The sequence below is a fragment of the Ursus arctos genome, unplaced genomic scaffold, assembly GCF_023065955.2.
Source record: "Ursus arctos isolate Adak ecotype North America unplaced genomic scaffold, UrsArc2.0 scaffold_16, whole genome shotgun sequence".
Classification (NCBI taxonomy): Eukaryota; Metazoa; Chordata; class Mammalia; order Carnivora; family Ursidae; genus Ursus; species Ursus arctos.
The window spans coordinates 34,947,751-34,968,082 of NW_026622830.1; the positions used below are offsets into that span (position 1 = coordinate 34,947,751).

Here is a 20,332-nt window from a genome sequence, read left to right on the forward strand (position 1 = left end):
TTTTCCACAGCCCCATGTTACTCTCCTGCCCCTTAAAGCATGTAAGTTTGCAACCTTAGTTCAAATGATGAAGAATCAAGTTGCACGTGGCTAGGTGTTGCATCTTCTCCTTTGGAATTTCGGTATTGTTTTTTAAATATGATTTAAATACGGTCCCAGCCAAGACAAGCAGGAAGTGAACGGACTGATTCTATAAGGATCTTTCTTGTCCTATGATTCTGTGATCCTGTTAGAATAGTCCAGTGGTTCCTAAACTCTTTTTCTCATTGCACATGGTCATAGAATTGCAGAGTTGGGATGGACCCCCTGCAAGACAGGGAGGCCACAGAAGATATGCTTCATCTGGAGCTCGTCCTACACACAGGAAGTGTGAAAGTTGTTGCAGAGGGGCCAGCTTGAACAGCCAGCAGTTCAAACAACTAGCTGCCTCATTGAGAAGGTTTATTAAAAAAATCTCTGTCTTTTATGCATAGCTATTTAAAGGTGAGGGAAGGATTTTGTAGGGGACTTTGGGTTTTATAAGTACCCAGTTCTGTCATCCTCATTATTATGCATGGTCCGGCAGCGTTACGATTGTGGGAACCATTGTTTTGAATATCATTTCATCGGTGCTTACACGTCATCTAAACATGGTTTTCATACCTAATATTAAGGGTGTACTTTCATAAATCAAAAAATGGGAAAGCAGTGTAGGAAAGAAATTAGAAGCAATAATTTCTCAATTTGTTTTCTTCTAATTTTTGTCTGCCTGAGAAGCTTTTTCATTCAGTGGTAACATTCTCAGATGGATCCCATAGATAGTAAAATTAATAGCACATGTGGCCAGTGGTATTGCATACAAAGTCAATGAAGTGACAGGTAGAAAAAATTTTTTTAAGTAAATTTGGCCTCAACTAATAATTTTGTTCGTAGGCTTTTTCATGGAACTAACTAGTTTGCCCCATTTGTTTTGGCATCAAATAGACATAGCTTTATTGTGACTCAGAGTCCAGTACTGTCCTTATTTAAGGACGTGAAATGTTATCTCAAGGGAGCCTTTTTGGAGTCTGTAAATGTCTTGGGTAATAAGTGAAATTTTTAGCCCAGGACCAAATATTCCACTTACCCACCCAAATTGTTTCCCAGTTGTGGTCTTAAACTAGGATCCTGTGTGTGTGTGTTCTTAAACTTATGGTAGGACTCTTATTTTTTGGTTCCCACAGAACAACCCCTGTCCTCAACCCCACCCATCACCAGCAGTGGTGAAGATCATACTTTGGCCTATAACATGTTTCAAAGGGCCCCAGCAGGGCTTTTCCAAGGTCTCCATCTTATACTAAACCTCTCTGTATGTTCTAAATGAAGGTATCACACTTGTGCTTTGTCTGTCCTTGGCCATCTGATAAGGACAGGTGTAACTTTCTGAATGGACAATTTCAGAAGTAATGAGTTATAACTTCTATTTTCCTGAACAAAATAGCTTTAAAATACACATATTCTTCATTTTTAAAATGATTTATATGTTCCTGGTCTAGTCTAGCATAGAGGACAGTGTCAGTACTTGGTAGCTATCAGCCCCTTCCTTCCTACCCTCTTATTAAATCTCACCAAGTCTTCAGATGGAGAATGAGAGCTGACTCATGACCTCAGACTGGAAGCAGTCACAAGTCTGAACTGGTCCTCAATGTGGAGCTGCTTCCAGGTCAGCATATAGTCATCTGATTGCCACCAAGTGCCCTTTCTTAAAACAAGTATGAGACCACTATCCTACCTGCTTACCTTTGCTAAAAATTTAAGTGTTTATAAATTTAAGGTCTAATTTCTTTGACATTAATCTTTAGGACTAAATCTTCAAGTCATCTATGTTCCAGACTTTGAATTATAATTACAGCATTAGTTTGAACCTGCTGTTTCCTACAGCATTTAAGGAAGCTATCAAAATTAATAAAGGGCTGACATTATAGAAGAGCATACAGGTTGAAAATTTGTATTTAGTTAACTGAGACTTTTTTTTGTAATGCTCAAATCCTGAGTGGGGTTCACTCTACAAGACTGTTAGCCTGATCTCTTTAAAATGTCAGAGTTATGAATAAAAGAAAGGGAGAGATTATTTTAGATTACAGGAAATGTAAGAGACATAACTAAATAAAATGCTTGATCTTTGGCTGACTTCTAATTCAAGAGGAGAATCATTGATACACATTTTGGGGGTAGTTTGAGAAACTCGAATTTGGTTATTTGATGGAGCAATAATGTCACGCTCAGTTGTGAATATAGTGTCCTGGTGATATAGGAAAATGTCTTCTTATATATGAGTCTGTGCTCACATATTTAGGAGTGAAGGGTCATGATGTCTAATTTATTTTGAAATGGTTTACCAAGGGGTGCCTGGGTGGCTCAGTTGGTTAAGTGTCTGCCTTTGGTTCTGGTCGTGGCCCGGGGTCCTGGGATTAAGTCCCGGTGGGGCTCCCTGCTCAGCGGGGAATCTGTTTCTCCCTCTGCTCCTCCCTGCAGCTTGTGCGTGCTCGCTCTCTCTCTCTCTGTCAAATGAATAAATAATATCTTTAAAAAAAGAAGAAATGGTTTACCAAATAAGTGTATGAAATATGACAAAATATTAACCATTATTGAGTCTAGATGGTGGGGTTTGGGGTGTTCATGGCACTATTCTTCTACTTTTCTGGATGTTTGACATTTTTCATGATTGTGAGAGATAATAATGAAGACGTCATCTTAAGGGGAGACGTACTGTGGGACAAAGTAGGTCTTCCTACTTTGAGGCTGCTTTGTGGTTTGGGAGAAGGCTTGGCTGGAGGAGAGACGAGCAGCGTTGGGTGGAGTCAGCTAGGAAGCCACGCTCACCTGTCCTGCAGTCCTGATGGCTCAGCAGGCCGCTCAGAGGCACTTTCCCAGGCTCCACGTGCTCTCAGAAGAGCTGTGGGAAAGGGCTTTGCGTTGTGATGCACTGTACCCCAGACTTCTCTTGGCAGCCTGGGGGAGGTTCACATCACCTTGGCTCTGAGTCCCCTGGAAAGCAAGTGAAGCTGGATAGTTTTACCATAAAAACTCCATGTTGGATATTTGTTCTCAGCGTCTTGGGACTATGAAATATAACAACCCCAATACACGACCACTCCCTTAAAAAGTATTACTCACTGGAGCACGGTACTACTTAAAACTAATCTACTCTCCTGCTAAGCCAGGATGGAATTCGTTCAACCCATACTTGATTTTTGTGTTGTTGTTTTCCCCTTTCTATTCATGAAGTCTCTGAATTTCTATTAAAGCCATTTTGGAGCAGCTTATTTAGACAAAATATGGAATAAAATAGCAGAACGCAGGTTCGTCCTTAAAACATGTGCCACTCTTTCTTTCTCTCATAAATATCACCGAGTCCCTTTCCCCTGGAGACTTAATGCTCTTTGGTGAATGACCAGGTGGGCCACAAGAATGTTAATGTGGTAACAAATCATCATTTGGGGCCTCACTGGAGGTTGAGAGGTCTGAACAAAGGTAGTAGACCAGCAGGTCTTCAAAAACTACAGAATGCCAGAGGCCTGGACTGGGGACCCTTGGGGGCTGCTTGGAGGCCAGTGGGGGGGAAATGGACTCTTGCTCATGCTGGACGTCGAGTGACATTAAGCAGTGCAGAAATATAAATTATTTCTAGAAATACACATACCCGAGGACTCCTGGTAGAAAGCAGATTCCACAACAAAACTGTCCTCCTCCTAACCCCAGTCTCTTCCTGTGTCTAAAGACAGTCTTAGATTTAGGAGGACCACGGTAACTGGCAAGAAAGCAGGCGTACTTAGATGTGATTTACAAGTGCCTCGGAATCTTGGAATGCCATGGTCAGGTAGTTTTCAAGTGAAGAGATGCTCACTTTATGATTTCCATTTTGTCCCCCAATCCCAGTCTCCTCCTGACTCCAGTTCTGTGCATTTAGAACATCAGTGTTAGCAAGCTTGGAGCTAAGGCCCGGAGAACGGAAAAGAAAAGGGCCTCCTGGATTCTTTGCCAAGTTGCTATTTAGTTTTAGAGAATAGTGGAACTTTGCTTTAGCTTTGGGTAAGTACAAAATCTCAGTGGCCCGCTGAACTCTGTGAGGAAAGTTAATTACATTAAAGAGCAAAGATAAGCATGTAGTCTTTATCACTGCCTGTTATCTATGGATAAATGAAATACATCTCTGTAGCATTTCAAGTCAGTATATTTCAGTGGCAGTGATTTTGTCTGTTTATATATCAAAATTAGTTTGCCATAAGAACTGACACAGTATCTTTTGTGTTTAATCTCTCTTCAAGTTCTCTTTAAACAGTAAAGTTTCCTATGGCCAGTGGAATTTGGATTAAAGCAGGTGCAAATCTTTTTTACATGTTAAACTTGCTGTTTTTCTTGTAGATGCCATGGGGGGGGGGGGTTGGGGGGCTTGGCCTTCCACTGAAATCATTACAAATGGCCAGTTTAGGAATGATTCTCTTCAGCATAATCCTGTCTTAGGGGTGGGAAGGATGGGGAAAAGGGTTCAATGAACTCAGTTCTCCTAGTAATTTCAGTAATCGCTTAGTTACAGTTTTCTTTATACTGCTTTCTTTTTCTGTAGAGGAAGGTGTCATAGTGACTGTTGTTTTAGCTTACCAAGTAAGATTTAGTTATCACTCAAGGTATGTCCAGACACCTTGCTTCCTGAATTCAGAGCTGTAGCTTTGGTAGTCAACTTCAGTTTTAGACCCTTCCTAATAATAACATTCTATTGCTGGAGATTTTGTATAGGGAGATTTTTGAAAATCTCAATCTTAGTCACCTAGAGCTGTAAATATTAAGTATGATTCACCAGCAGAGGCAGAATGACTTAGATACCGCATCTTGTTATTGTTATTCACACCTTTGGAAGACTGACTTTATAAATCATTACTTTGAAAATCACTGTAAAATTTTTCTGGGTATATTTGTGAATTCCAAATTGTTAAGGACTCCTTTCTTACAACCTCCACCACCCCGCCAAGCAGGCGTAGGACAAATAAACAGATACAGAAGTCTCTTCCACTCTCAGTGACCAAGGAATAAAGGATTTGTTTTGAAGCACTCAGAATAATGCCAGTGGTGTGCATATTTTGTTCGACATTTTATGCAGAAGAAAGGCACATGACCAAAAAGCAACCCATTTCAAACGTGTTAGAAAAAATACATTTCATCTCTGTAAGTCTGGAGATTATGCTGTCATAGATGTCACTCTTATTTCGCAATCCTTGGGACTGAAGCAGTTGTGCTGTCAAAGCCGTAGCTTATGTAGACAGATGTCAAATCTGCAGTCACGATGTTCTGGATCTTTCTACAGGGGTGTCAGGAGGATACTGTATGTAAAAGTGGGAACTTCTTTGCAGTTTTTTAATATATATAAAATTTACTTCAAAACAATTATAATTGCGGACTTTGAAGAATCTGATGGCCCTATAGACCCCTTCTTATAACTCCTGGCCCTTCCAAATTCGTGGATATAATACTGTCTCTGAGGTTGTCTTAGAACCTGGAGGTGCTTACCCCTCTTTTCTAAAGTCCTTAATCTTTTCAGGAAGGTCAGCAACAAAGTAGTTTATACCTGGAGGAGCTGGAAGGGAAGGAAGAGAGGAGGGAGGAAGGAAGGGAGAGAGGGAGAGAAGAAGAAACCATGCTGGTACTTTTTGTGAAATTCTGTTGCTACCCTATGAGACGAATGGTAATGTCTCCATTTTTAGATGGGATGTACGCCTTTGTATCAGGCTTCTTTACCTAAACTTTTGTTAGACTTTTCTGACCGGGCCTGGAGTTGTAGTTTATTCATTTTTAGGGGCAATGTAGTATTTCACTGAGTTGCCCCCTTCTCTTTAAGTTTCAGATGTACTTGTTTGTAATTTGACATCTATATGCATTACAAAGGGAGCACCACAGCTCTAGTTACCATCCATCACCATCCAGATAACATCCAGATAACTCTCTTCACCCTTTCACCACCTGCACACCCCCCCACACACCACCTGTAACCACTAGTCTGTTGTTTTTGTTTTATTTTGTTTGTTCATTTGTTTTTTTAGATTCCACATATGAGTGAAATCATATGATATTTGTCTTTCTCTGTCTTACTTCATTTAGTCTAATACCTTCAAGGTTCACCTGTGTTGTCACAAATGGCAAGATTTCATTTTTTAAAAATTTTTGAGTAGTAGTCCATTGTATAAATGTATCACATCCTCTTTACCTATCTATCGATGGACACCTAAGTTGTTTCCGTATCTTGGCTATTGTAAATAATGCTGCAGTAAGCATGGGTGTGCATATATCTTTCAAATTAGTGTTTTCATAGTCTTTGGATAAATACCACAGAGTAGAGTATCAAGGTCATATGGTAGTTCTGTTCTTAATTTTTTGAGGCCACTATGTTTTTTCCTTCTTTTCTTTTTTCTTTTCTTTTCTTTTCTTTTCTTTTCTTTTCTTTTCTTTTCTTTCTTTTCTTCTTTTAAGATTTTAATTATTTATTCGTCAGAGAGAGCACAAACAGGCAGAGGGAGAAGCAGGCTCCCCGCTGAGCAAGGAGCCCGATGCAGCACTCCATCCCAGGACCCTGGGATCATGACCTCAGCTGAAGGCAGACGCTTAACCGACTAAGCCACCCAGGTGTCCCACTGTGTTTTTTATAGTGCGTATACCAATTTATATTCTCACTAACAGTGCACAAACGTTCACTTCTCTCCACATCCTCACCAACACTTGTAATTTCTTACCTTTTTTAAAAATAACTATTCTAACAGATGTTAGGTGTCTCTCATTGTGGTTTTGATTTGCATTTGCCTATTAAATAATGGTGTTGAGCATCTTTTCATGTGTCTGTTGGCCATCTGTATGTCTTCTTTGGAGAAATGTTTATTCAAATCTTCTGTCCCTCCCCCTTTTTTTTAGAGAGGGGGAGCTGTGGGGGAAGGGGTAGGAGAGGGAGAGGGAGAGAGAGAATCTTAAGTAGGCTCCATGCCCAGTGCAGAGCCTGACATGGGACTTGATCTTACAATCCTGAGATCATGACCTGAGTTGAAATTAGTAGTTGGTTGCTTAACTGACTGAGCCACCCAGGTGCCTCTCTTCTGCCCATTTTTTAATCAGGTTGTTTTGTTGTTGTCATTGAGTTATATGAATTTTATATGTATTTTGAATATTAACCCTTATTGGATATATAGTTTACAAAAAAAAATTTCTCCTACTAAGTGGGTTACCTGTTCATTTTTTTTTGATGGTTCCTATGCTGGGTAGAAGCTTTTAAGTTTGATGTAGTCCAGTTTGTTGTCTTTCACTTTTGTTTCCCTTGTCTTTAGAGTCATATCCACAAAAATGTTGCTAAGATTGATATCAAAGAGCTTAACACGATGTTTTCTTCTAAGAATTTTATGGTTTCAGATCTTACATTCAAATTTTTAATGCATTTTGAGTTAATTTTTACGTATAATGTAAAACGGTGGTCTAGTTTTATTCTTTCACATGTGGCTGTCCAGTTTTCCCAACATCATTGTTGGAGACTGTCCTTTCTCCATTGTATGTTCTTGGCTCGTTTGTCATAGATTAACTATCCATATATGTGTGGGTTTATTTCTGGGCTTTCTATTCTGTTTCATTGATCTGTGTGTCTGTCTTTGTACCAATACCATAATGTTACTTACTATAGCTTTGCAGTATAGTTTGAAATCAGGAAGTGTGATACTTCTAGCTTTGTTTTTCTTTCTCAAGATTGCTTGGGCTTTTCAGGATCTTTTTGGGTTCTATACAGATTTTAGACTTATTTGTTCTAGTTCTCTGAAGTATGCCACTGGAATTTTGATAGGTATTGCATTGAATCTGTGGATTGTGTTGGGTAGTACAGACATTTTAACAATATTAATTCTTCCCAATCTTAGCCCAGGATATGTTTGCATTTATTTGTGTTTTCTTCAGTGCCTTATAGTTTTAAATGTCCAGGTCATTCACCTCCTTGGTTAAATTTATTAGTAGGTATTTTATTCTTTTGCTGATGCAATTGTAAATGGGATTGTTTTCTAAACTTCTCTTTCTAATGTTTTGTTATTAGTGTATAGAAATACTACAGATTTCTGTGTGTTGGTTTTGTATCCTGCAACTTGACTGAATTCATTTATTCTAACAGGTTTTTTGGGGGAGGGGGGTGGTTTTGTGTGTGTGTGTGTGTGTGTGTGTGTGCTTTACAGTTTTCTACACATGGTATTATGTCATCTGCAAGTAGTGACAGTTTTACCTCTTTTCCAGTATGGATGCCTTTTATTTCTTTTTCTTGCCTAATGTTTGTGGCTAGGACTTCTAATACTACTTTTGAATAAAAGTGGTGAGAGTGGGCATCCTTGTCTTGTTCCTGATCTTAGAACTTTCAGCTTTTCACCATTAAGTATGATGTTAGGTATGGTTGTCATATAAGGCCTTTATTACATTGAAGTATATTTCCTCCACACCCACTTTGTTGAGAGTTTTTTATCATAAATGGATGTTGAATTTTGTTAGATTATTTTTCTTGCATCTATTGAGATGATCATGTGATTTTTATCTTTCATTTTGTTAATGTGATGTGCAGTATTGATTGATTTGCAGATGTTGAACCATCCTGGCATCGCTGGAATAAATTGCACTTGATCATGGAGTATGATTCGCTTAATGTATTGTTGGATTTGTTTTGCTAATATTTGTTGTGGATTTTTGGATCTATGTTCATCAAGGATATTGGCTTTTAATTTTCTTTTTTTGTGGTGCCCTTGTCTGGTTTCGGTATCAGGGTAATGCTAGCCTTGTAAAAAGTGATTGGAAGCTTTCCATCCTCTTCAATTTTTGGAAGAGTTTGAAAAGGATAGGTGTTAAATCTTCTTTGAATGTTTGGTAGAGTTCTCCAGGGAAGCCATCTGGACTTTTGTTGTTGGGAGGTTTTTGATTACTGTTTCAATCTCCTTACTGGTCTGTTTAGATTTTTATTTCCTTATTATTCAATCTTGGAAGATTGTAGGTTTCTAGGAATTTATTCATTTCTTCTAGGTTGTTCAGTTTTTTGGTGTGTCATTTTTCATCATAGTCTCTTAGGATCCTTTGTATTTCTATGGTATTGGTTATAACTTCTCATCTTTCTGATTTTATTCGAATTCTCTCTCTCTCTTTCTCCTTCTCTCTTAGTTTAGCTAAGTGTTTGTCAAATTTGTTTATCTTTTCAAAGAGCTAACTCTTCATGTCATTGTTTTTTGTTTTTTTTTTTTCTATTGCCTTTTTAGTTTCTCTTTCTCTTCAGGTCATTATTTCCTTTCTTCTGTTAATTTTTGGGCCTTGTTTGTTCTTATTTCCTGATTCCTTTAGGTGTAAAATTAGATTTTTTTATTTGAGATTTTTCTTGTTTCTTGAAGTAGGCCTGTATCGCTATGAACTTCCCTCATAGAACTGCTTTTGCTGCATCCTCTATATTTTGTTATGTCCTATTTTTATTTTTACTTGTCTATGGATACTTTTTTTTATTTCTCTTTTGTTTTCTTCAGTGACCCATTGGTTGTTCAGTAGCATGTTGTTTAATTTCCATGTTTTCATGATTTTTTTCCATTTTCTTCTTCTAATTAATTGTTAGTTTCATACCATTGTGCTTGAAAGAGATGCTTGATATGATTTCACTTTTCTTGAAATTACTGAGACTTACTTAGTGGCCCAACTTGTGATCCAAACTGGAGTACATTTCCTGTGCACTTGAGAAAAATGTGTATTCTGCTTTTGTATTGAATGCTTTGTATATATCTGTGAAGTCTATCTGGTCTAATGTGTTTAAAGCTGATGTTTCTATATTGTGTTGTTGTTGTCATCTGGATGATTTATCCATTGATGAAAGTGGGGTATTATACTCTCCTAGTATTACTGTATTGCTTTCAATTTCTCCCTTTAAGTCTGTTCATATTTGCTTTATATATTTTGGTGCTCTTCTGTCTGGTGCATATATATATTTATAAATGTTTTATTTTCTTGTTGGATCGGCCTCTTTATCTAATGCCTTCTTTTGTTTTTGATTACAGTCTTTGTTTTAAAGTTTATTTTGTTTGATATGAGTATAGCTACTTCAGCATTCTTTTCATTTCCATTGCTGGGAATATCTTTTTCTATCCCTTCACTTTTAATCTGTGTGTTCTTACTTCTGAAAGTGAATATCTTGTAGGCAGCATATAGATGGGTCTTGTTTCTTTTATCCATTTTGCACTCTGTGCCTTTTGACTGGCGATTCTAGACCATTTACATTTAAAATAATTATACATAAGTATATACTTAATTGCCATTTTCTTCATTATTTTCTTGTTTTTGTAGTTCTCTCTGTTCCTTTCTTCTCTTTCTCTCTTTCTTTGTGGTTTGATGGCTTTCTTTAGTGTTACGTTTAACTTCCTTTCTCAGTTTCTTTTGTGTATTTACTATATATTTTTTCCCTTGTGGGTTACCATGAGGTTCACATAAAATATCATATGTAAATAGCAGTTTGTTTTAGGTTGATAGCAACTAAATTTTAAATACATTCCAAAGCTTACCTTATTACCCCTCCCCCATGTTTTATATTTTTTGATGACACATTTTACATCTTTTTTTTTTTTTTTAAAGATTTTATTTATTTATTCGACAGAGATAGAGACAGCCAGCGAGAGAGGAAACACAAGCAGGGGGAGTGGGAGAGGAAGAAGCAGGCTCATAGCGGAAGAGCCTGATGTGGGGCTCGATCCCATAACGCCGGGATCACTCCCTGAGCCGAAGGCAGGCGCTTAACCGCTGTGCCACCCAGGCGCCCCACATTTTACATCTTTTTATTTTATGCTGCCCTTAACTAATTATTGTAATTTGAGGGAATTTTACTACCTTTTTCTTTTAACTTTCATGCTTGCTTTAGGAGCACTTGTGCACTACGTTTGTTATATATTTTCCTTTTCTAGTGAGATTTTTTTACTTTAATTCATATATATGTATATGTGAATATATATAATATATATTACTTATCAATATGTAATATATAATAATTATAACCAAATATATATTTTTAATATTTTATACCCAAATATATATATTTGGTTATAATTAATAGTGCCATTTCTCTTTGGCTTAAAGAAGGCCCATTAGCATTTCTTATAGGGCCAGTTTAGTGGTGATGAATCCTTTACCTTTTGCTTATCTGGAAAGCTCTTAATCTCTCCTTCAATTTGGAATGATAACCTTACTGGGTAGAGAATTCTTGTTGAATTCATTGTACCGATAAAGTAACTGAGCTACTTCAGGGACTGGAGACCATCCCAGCCAGGTGCTTTGGCCAGGCTAGAAGAGCTCAGATTGTAATGTTTACCCCTTCCTCTCAAATGAGTCCCTCTATTGATTCTTTTTATTCTTTCATTTGCTAAATAATTATTGAACATATACTATGTAGTAGGCACTGGGAGGCTTGTGAGAGTTAGTGGCAAACAAGCTTTTAGTCTAATGATGTCCTCTTTCATTTTACAGGTTATGGCTTTCAAATCACAGCCTATTTCCTCAAGAGAGGGATACGCCTTCACTGTTTCAGGAGTTCACAGAGTACTGGTAAGAAACTGATTTCTTGAGTTGTCAGGTACTATTAACTTGCTCTAGAGAAGGAATGAAAATTAAGGAATGAAGATTCCAACTTGCTTCATTGCCTTTGTGTAATGGAAGTACTAATTAAGAATTTTCTAAACATTTGTGATTTTTTATTTTGTTTCTCAATTTTCACTGATTTACTGCCTGTCTGAGAACTGTGAGCTGAGCCACATTATGCTTCACTCTCCTGCTGCATCTCAGCACTTTCGTTGAGCTTCCAGAATGATTTGACAGGCAGTTAAACTATGAATCACTTCATCTTTGTCTGTGCACACCAAGTCCCTGGGATACAGAACAAGTGTGTACACGAGAAAATGCTTTCCCAGCCCAGAGCTGTCAGAGCCTTTCTTAGGTGTGTGACAAGGCCAGCTTCCCTCCTCATTTCCCCAAGTCAAGAAGTCCACTGGGGAAATGATGTCAAACACGTCCAGCCAACAACAATAAAGTCAGATGCTAATGACAATTCTCCAAGCTGATCTGAATATTGGAAAGAAAATCTAACTGAACTTCTTGGATGATTTTAATATACAAGATATGAAACAGGGACTTTGAAAATAAACTGTATGGAGATTTGCTTTTGGAATCTTAACAATGATCTGCACTTTTTAAACTTTAAGTGTCACTCAGATATATTGGTCTCTTAATGGGGCTTTCCACTTTGTTCAGTTCTCTTAGTAAAAGAAGCCAGTTAACCTTGTATCTGTCTGTTAAAATGAAGACTAGCTACCTTGTATGGCAGAGATTGTTACTGCCTAAATCTTTACTTTATTTAAGTATTAAAATAATAAAAATCTCAGTTATGACCTAAGCAAAGAAAAGGTATACAGAAGTTGCTTTCTGTTTATACAGTACCTGGCCCCAAAATGTTCAAAATTCATCATTCTAGCATTCTTATTTTTCAGAGGAAGAAATGAAAGGACAAATCAGAGGAATTATTGGATAGAACTGATCATTTTGAATTTGAATTCCGATCTACTGAGTTTTATTTCAATGTTAGGTTTTGGGCAGGGGGCAGATAATGAATTCTGTGGCTCAGTTCCCCCTTCCTGAAAGTGAGAAGCAGACTACTTACCACTTATCTCATTAAGAAATTTTAAGAATTGGGGGGCCAGGGTGGCTCAGTTGATTAAGCATCTGACTTCAGCTCAGGTCATGATTTTGGGGTCCTGGGATTGAGCCCTGTGTTGGGCTCTGCGCTCAGCGGGGAGTCTGCTTCTCCCTCTCCCTTTCCCTCTGCCCCTCCCCCTACTCTTGCATGCGCGCAGGCTCTCTCTCTGTCTCTCTCTCAAATAAATAAATAATTTTTTTAAAAAAGAAATTTTGACAATTAATGAATAAGGGTGCCTGGGTGGCTCGGTCAGTTAAGCATTGCCTTCAGCTCAGGTCGTGATCCAGGGGTCCTGGGATCAGCCAAGCATCAGGCTCCCTGTTCAGTGGGGAGCCTGCTTCTCCTCCTCCCTCTGCTGCTCCCCCTGCTTGTACTCTTTCTTTCCCTCCCTCTCTCTGTCTGTCAAATAAATAACTAAATAACTAATCTTAAAAAAAAAAGAATTAATAAATGTTAATGACTTTTATTTATTTATTTATTTATTTATTTATTTATTTATTTGGCTTTTCAAAATTCATCCCTAGTCTTCTAACCAGGTAGAGCATCCACGAGAGGTCAAAATTCCCACACACTCTGGCCTTCTGAAATGGGGATTTCTATATGAGGAGGACGAGTGGGGGTAAGACCAGAATGACAGGTTAGGTCCCACTCAGGGAGGGCTTTGAAATTTGCAGGTCATATGGTAGATACTGAGGAGCCAGAATGGGGTTTTGAGCAGGATAAGTGGAGCTGGTTTTTTTTTTTTTTTTTAGAACTGGTGACCTTGCACTGAGTAGGATGAAACAGAATAGGGAAGAGTGATCACCAAGGACACAGCAGTGGTCTAGGGGAGAGGTAAAGAGATGGCTGTTACTAGAATATCAACTCATTAGGCCTATGGTGTAATTTAACCTAGCCAGGTGGTATGGTGTTAACTGCGTTAAGTTGTGTCTCTGTAATCAGCACGTTCGCACTTGGCTCCTAGTGTACCAGGCTAAGAGGCACTCTTCCCTTAGTCAGTCCCTCACGTTGTCATCCACTGTTGGAAATGAACAATGTATGTAAAAGGCTTCACTTATCTGATTCATACCATCCCTCTTTAAAAATATTGGTCATCTAAGAGGGAAGCTTTTTCTTTTAGAAAAATGGCTTTTTTACCAGTATGATCCATGTGTATTATAGAAATATTAGAGCAATACAACCAAGTATAAAGAAGGGAGAAGATCCTCACCTCCCACGTAGAATATACACTGTTAGCATCAGCTAAACATCACTCCAGAGGCAGGTGGAGGCTGCGTAAGTGAATGTGGATGGATAGACAGATGAGAGAGGAGGAAAGATACAGATGGCATTTACCACTTTATATTCTTTTTTTCATTGAATGTTGGGGCATCCAGTTCTGTGATTCCTTCAGCCTTCTCCATCTGGAAGTCAGTGGTTTTGCTTTAAGAAGATGATAGATTAGTGTGAGTATAGTGTAATTATATCATCTTTGCTATCGCGTATTTTACTATTTCCTCATTATTATTCCTATTAATGACACTGCTATTTTCATAGCCTGATTCAGATTGGGAATTTGCCCTCTAGTTTTGGGGACTGACCTAACACCAGTTGACCAAAGAGATGATAAGTAAAGTGATTAGTAAGAACGTCAACGAGTTTTCAGATTTTATCTCCTATTCTTCCTCTTCCTGTATAAATCCACGCACTCATTAGAGAACGTTGATCCTATTTCCCAAATGTGAGTTCTGGTCAGACAATAGCAAACTGATACAGGGGGAGGGCTGCAAGGGCCCTGCCTGGGGGTTTCATGGGATGTAATATAATGGTCCAGGGGCTCAGGTGGACCAATTTGCAACCTCCTGGGTGCTCCCCAGAGCTCTGTGCTTGCCCCGCCCTACTGATTGCAAACACTGAAAGGAGAGGAGGAGAAGAGACATGTGGCTTATACATACATGCTTGTAACTATAACTGAAAAATCTGGGACCAAGCATTCCTCTGCATAGATTTTTGATGCCTTTAGTAACTTGATTTTCTTCATTTTGTGCAGAGCTCTGCGTATTTCCTGACAGATTTGTGGTCTGTGTAAGTCAGCTTTCATTCAATCGTGATCTTTTGGCAAGTCAGAATGAAGAATTGGTATGTACAAAAACATTCTATAAATAAATCTGCTTAAGTGACAGCTTACTGTAAAAATCGAAAAAAGTATTGTCTTCAGTTATCATTTGGCTATCCAGCATTGGGATAGGGACCCAATGCATGTTTTAAGGGACTAAAAATGTCCTACCTATTGCATGATAATATTAACTGTTGGGTTTTAATTTGTTTGCTTTTTTTTTTTTTCCTGAAAACCCCTTGAAAATTTAGTTTGATCAACCATATCTTTTCCACGTCAATTTTAACTGAGAAAGCAACATATCACAAAAACTGTGATGATGATTATGATAATATTCAAATGAGATAAAGCAAAATCTTTCAGGGAAATGAAGCAAAATCCACATGTTTCCACTGGAAGCTTTCATTGGGGTCAATGGCTTTTGAATTTTATTCCATGGTGAATCACTGACATTTTCATGAGAATCAGTACTTTTCCCCAGTGTCTTGTTTCTTTGCTGATAGGGCTTGTTTTCTGTCTCTTTTCTCAGGCTTAGTCTTAAGCTTCATCAGGTCCTGTTTCATTTGTGTTTATTGGAGTTCTCGATGCAGTTCCATAGATACAGAAAACTCACCCATAATATTGTAGCTTACAGCTTTGTCTTGTAAGCTCAACGTATACACTTGAAAGAAACTACTTGGGGTTTGTGTGTGTGTGTTTGTGTATGTCTTGCTGCAGCCACAGTCCTATCTATCTGAACTTACCTCTGTGCAAACTTTTTTTCATATTTTTAGATATATTACTTGAGCTTTAACAAAGAGGAAAAAAATCTAGCAGACATGAAGGCTGGACATGAAGTGTGACATGATTATTATGCTTCTAAAATAATTTATGGAACTATTAGATTACTCCTTATGTTTATTATTTTTTAATCCATGTGAAATGTGAAATTTGGCCCGCATGGTCTAAAAGCAGCTTCTTACCTCATCTTAAATAAATTCATAGAGACTAGAAGGGTGAATAGGGACCTAGGAAAAGTAAAGAGCAGAGAAGCTTTTGTTTGGAGCAGATGAGTCCTTTGGGAAAGCCAGTGAGACCCTTATTTCTTCATCTATCAATTAAATGGCATAAATGAAGCAAATCTGGTGAAAAATATTAAAAGTGTATTCTTTGAAATGTTCCCAGGATGTTAGCGTTGTCTTAGTAAATTAAAAAATACCAAAGTAGTAATGCTGTTGGCAAACAACTATAATACAACTTGATTCTCAGAGCAGTGATTAAGAAAACAACAATTAACTGTACCAAAAAACAACAATTAATGAAGTGTCATTGCTTGTATGATATGTAATATTAATACTTAATATCTTAAATTATTAAGGGTGAATTAAAACATTTCAATACAAATGAAATATTATCCTCCCTAGGGGCACTGGTCTTTATACAGATCTGAGTTTTCTATAGCTGCTGTCATATAAATCCTGTAATCTGGAGGACTTCCTACATGCTAAGAATTTTCATTCTGAACAGTTGACTAGCCTGAGCCTTTTACATAAGCCAGTTCAGTTTTCTTATCTTCGGTATGTTCTGACTTCTGGTGATAACACTATCAGAGTTTATATCATGAGGATCTTTCATTGTTTTCCGTGACTCTCTTTAGATGTGCTCGGTCTCTGTCTCTTCAGCTGCTCTTCTTCCACCTCTGTGCCTGCACGTACACACACTTTCCCAGACGCGCACCCGCGAGTCAGCTAACACGGAGCGCCACTGACCAGCTCCCTGCCTGGACACAGGCTCTGTACACCCCTTTCTCCTTTCATGCCTCCAGTCCACCACTTCCTTAAGCTTGTTGTCCCTAGAAACAGTGAAATATCCAGGCCTAGCAAAGGGCCCTCCTGCAGATTGCCCATCAAGCCAAGAACATGGGCCTTCCACCCTAGGTGCCCTGGAGCTTTCACCCCACTGATGTTTGACCTCTGCAGAGCCCACCTGTCTCAGCCATTTGAGGATCAGTAAGCCATCCTTCCTTCCCAGAATTGCCTTCTGTCTGAGAGAATGTGTGCATACTCCTTGTTATATACTTCAGATGCCCAAAGCCAGTGATATCTGGTTCTTGTGTGCGTATTCCTTGAACTTCTGGAAAGCTCTGACTTCTTTATCACTTTACATTGATACTCGACAAAGGGCAGGATCCATCTCATTTCCGTTCATAGTTATTGTCCAGGAATGTCTGACTGGGCAAGGTCTGGGAAATTGGCTTCCTAAATAGCTGTATTGGAGATGCGTTTTTGTCAATAAACATCAGTGATTTGCCTGTAAGTATTTACTGAACTCGTCTTCCATGGCCGCAGAAGTGAGGCGGGAGTGAGCCAGTACCCAAGCAACAGCCTGGGCACCTTGCTTGTGCCTCAAGGAGCAGATTCCTTTTCCTTCTTCTTCTTCTTTCTTCTTTCTTCTTTCTTCTTTCTTCTTCTTTCTTCTTTCTTCTTCCTTTTTTCCTTTTTCTTTTTGGTTCCTCAGTGTCTGAATGACAGTTGGTTAGGAAATCTGGGAGTGCCTATTCAGAACTGCTCTGCCAGGGGAATCTTTCAGCCTGTATAGAAGGAAGCCAGCTGCACTCAGCTCTCTGGTTCTTAAAGGTGGCCGCACAAAAGAACCGCTGTTCCCGATCAGGCAGTACAAAGGGAGTGATCTCCCTCCTTTGGAGGGCAGAACGGGTGCAGCCATGCCACCCCCTAATGCCCTCCCCCTGCACCAGGGAGGTCTGTTACCCCAGCATTTCTGTCGCCCACCGAGGGGCGTTGGTGCAGGAAGATGCTCCATGTTGCAATAACTCTGCACCGAGTGCCCATGTGCCAGGGATGTGGGAATTGTGATGTGTACTTTGGGAAGAAAGGGCATTATTATGAGATGAGTCACTGTATTTTTCTTACTACAGTTTCTCATAAGAAATCTCGAGGCCCTTGTAGCCTCAGTGTTTGACCTATTGCTAGGAATGGAGCTGGGAAGTCTTTCTGAGGGTTTTTACCTTTTGTTTTGTCTCCTGGTGTTTGTTCTCCCTTGCCTTTTTTTCCTGAGAAATATGAAAAGCATAAAGTAAATTTTGATTACATTCAGTTATATTCCATTTCAACAATATTGTCTTTCATATTTACAAACCCAGGTTCCTCCTCAGATGTAAAGCTCTAGGGCCTTTGGGAAAATAAAAATTATTATTTTTATTATTTCTTTATTAGAGCAAATAGCCAGTAATCACCAAAGTAATTACTTTACAAAGTAATAACTTTATTGTGTAAATAGAACTCCGTATATATCTGGGACATTTCAGGGTCAGCACAGAGCTGTTAGCTCATAGAGCATTGGTTACAGGCACTCCTACCTTCTGGAGATCCTTCCCATCTGTTCTTACCATCACACTTGAACATAATTTCTGAGTGCTGACTCTATGCCAGGAGCTCTGGTGAGCACTGGGGAAACAAAGAAGAAATAAGAAAGTGGAGCTTGTAGTCTGACTTCAAGGAGCTTATAGTCTACCAGATCAGGGGTACTGAAGGTTACCCTGGTGACCTAAAAAAAAATGTAATTCAAACAGAGCCTCCTTTTTAAAGATGTATCCATTCTGCACCTTAATGGTGCACTTGGATTCTTTGCTATTCAGAAGAAAGCCCCAAATTCTAAATTTCTTTCTTTCTTGCTGTAAAAGTCTTTGATTTTTTTTTTTAATTAAAAATGGCATGTAGTACACCAGTGCTGCCTGAAAGTGGATATATAATTAAGATATTTGAATTCTCTGCCTCATGCTCCATTGGGGTTGTGGCCAAACTGTGACAGTAGTGTCAAGGTTCTGCAGACCTACCCCAGTCACCAGGCCCTGTGTGGTGGGCCCTCACTATAGCATCCGCTCGGGGGACCATCACTGGCATGTCCTGACGGGAGACGCTGTTTAACACTAAACTGAACACGCGAGTCAAACTACTGTGTGATGGTAAAGAATTCTGCTCATTTATGAGTATAAAATTGAAAAGAGAATGGGTCTAAAGAAGCAATAAACTATGCTAGCCGGGGTTATTTTTAGCTTGGCTGTCATAATTGAACCTCTGTGGGCCTTAGCCCTCATCTCAGTCAAGGGGGGAGGGTATCAAATGATCTCAGAAATCCTTTCTCACACTGAATTTCTGTCCAAGGAAGCAGATGAAAATGTAGCTAAATAACAACCGTAAAATAATTTTGTACAAAAGAGAACCTTACTTGTAGATTTAAAAGTTGTGGTAAAAAAAAAAGGGGGGGGGATAGAGCTACATTTTATTTTAGGAAAGATCAAAAGAATATATAAAGAAACATTTCAGACCTTCTGTTTTTAGAAGAAATAAACTACTTAACAATTTGACTATGCATTAACTTTGCACCCTTACTGACAGAATTAGTTTTATAAGGGAATTTCTGCATAAATATAAATCAGACTGTTCGAGAAAAGGACTCTTTTTTTGTATCAAAAAATTAAATAAGTAATGGATTTTTTCTAGGTTTTTCATGATGTGTCATAAGCTTTTTAAGAATCCATTCTTCTCATCTTATTGTATTTCCTAAACAATGCTAGTGGTAAATTACTTGGAAGCCATTCACCAGAGATTCCTGTAGCACTAGGCAAAATTCCTTGAGGGGGAAGAGGTTGTTTCCATAATTCACATTTCCCACAGTGTTCTGAACTTAGTTTTTTACTTTAATAACTGCTTACCAAAATTGTCCATGTTCATTGTACAAAAACTCTAGAATCCAAATATAAACAAAGAAAGTAAAAATTATCCACAACTCCCAACCTAAAGACAGCCTCTCTTAATGACCTAGTCTGTACCCCTCCATACTTGATACTTGATAGCTGAGGTCACTATGTACTTATTTTAGCCAGGACCCATTCATTTGTGAATTGTGTGTTTGTGTCCATTTTTCTATTGGTATTTTTGTATTTCAGAAACTCCTGACTGTTTAAAAACTTCTTACATAGTAAGGAAAGTGAACTTTTAGTGAATTTATCATTTACCTTTCAGTTATATGACATTGCTGTGTGGCAGGTGTGTATGTCCTCAATTTTATGGGTTCCGTAATGATTGCTGCCTTTGATGATCTTGGTGTTTTGGTTTTCATAGTTGGACAGACATTTACTTATATTTTCTTATATTTTTGTGGAATTTGTTTTAGTTTGTAATGTGAGGTAGTTTTTATTCTGTATATTGATCAGTGTGATAATTGTGGTTTTTGGGTTTAAGGGATAAACACGCTCAGTCTACCTGTACTATTGGGCCTTCACTTTTGGGGTGCACACAAGCAGGAGGCTCTCTGGGACCAGGCTCTCCTTTTGACCTTGTAGCAGTGGGACTTCTCCAGTGCCCACCGTCTTGCCTTCTTCCTCCCGAGGCTGACTGCCCTCTCTTCTTCCAGTCACCTGTGGCCAGTGCTCAGGGTCAGAACATGGTCACCAGATAGTTGAGGAACAGATTAGGGCCACAGCCTCGGCAGGGCCTACAGATGGGCTGTTCTCTTTG

At 38.7% G+C, this 20,332-nt stretch overlaps 1 protein-coding gene across 3 annotated transcripts in view; it reads left to right on the plus strand.

Annotated features, from left to right (window-relative positions):
• Positions 1-20,332, plus strand: part of SLX4IP (SLX4 interacting protein) — a 188,721-nt gene that overhangs the window by 150,897 nt on the left and 17,492 nt on the right. For all 3 annotated transcript variants that reach the window (XM_026503029.4, XM_026503028.4, XM_057312666.1), the window contains 2 exons: positions 11,500-11,577; positions 14,751-14,839. In XM_026503029.4, coding sequence (XP_026358814.1) covers positions 11,500-11,577; positions 14,751-14,839 — 167 coding nt within the window. The remainder of the gene's footprint in view (positions 1-11,499; positions 11,578-14,750; positions 14,840-20,332) is intronic.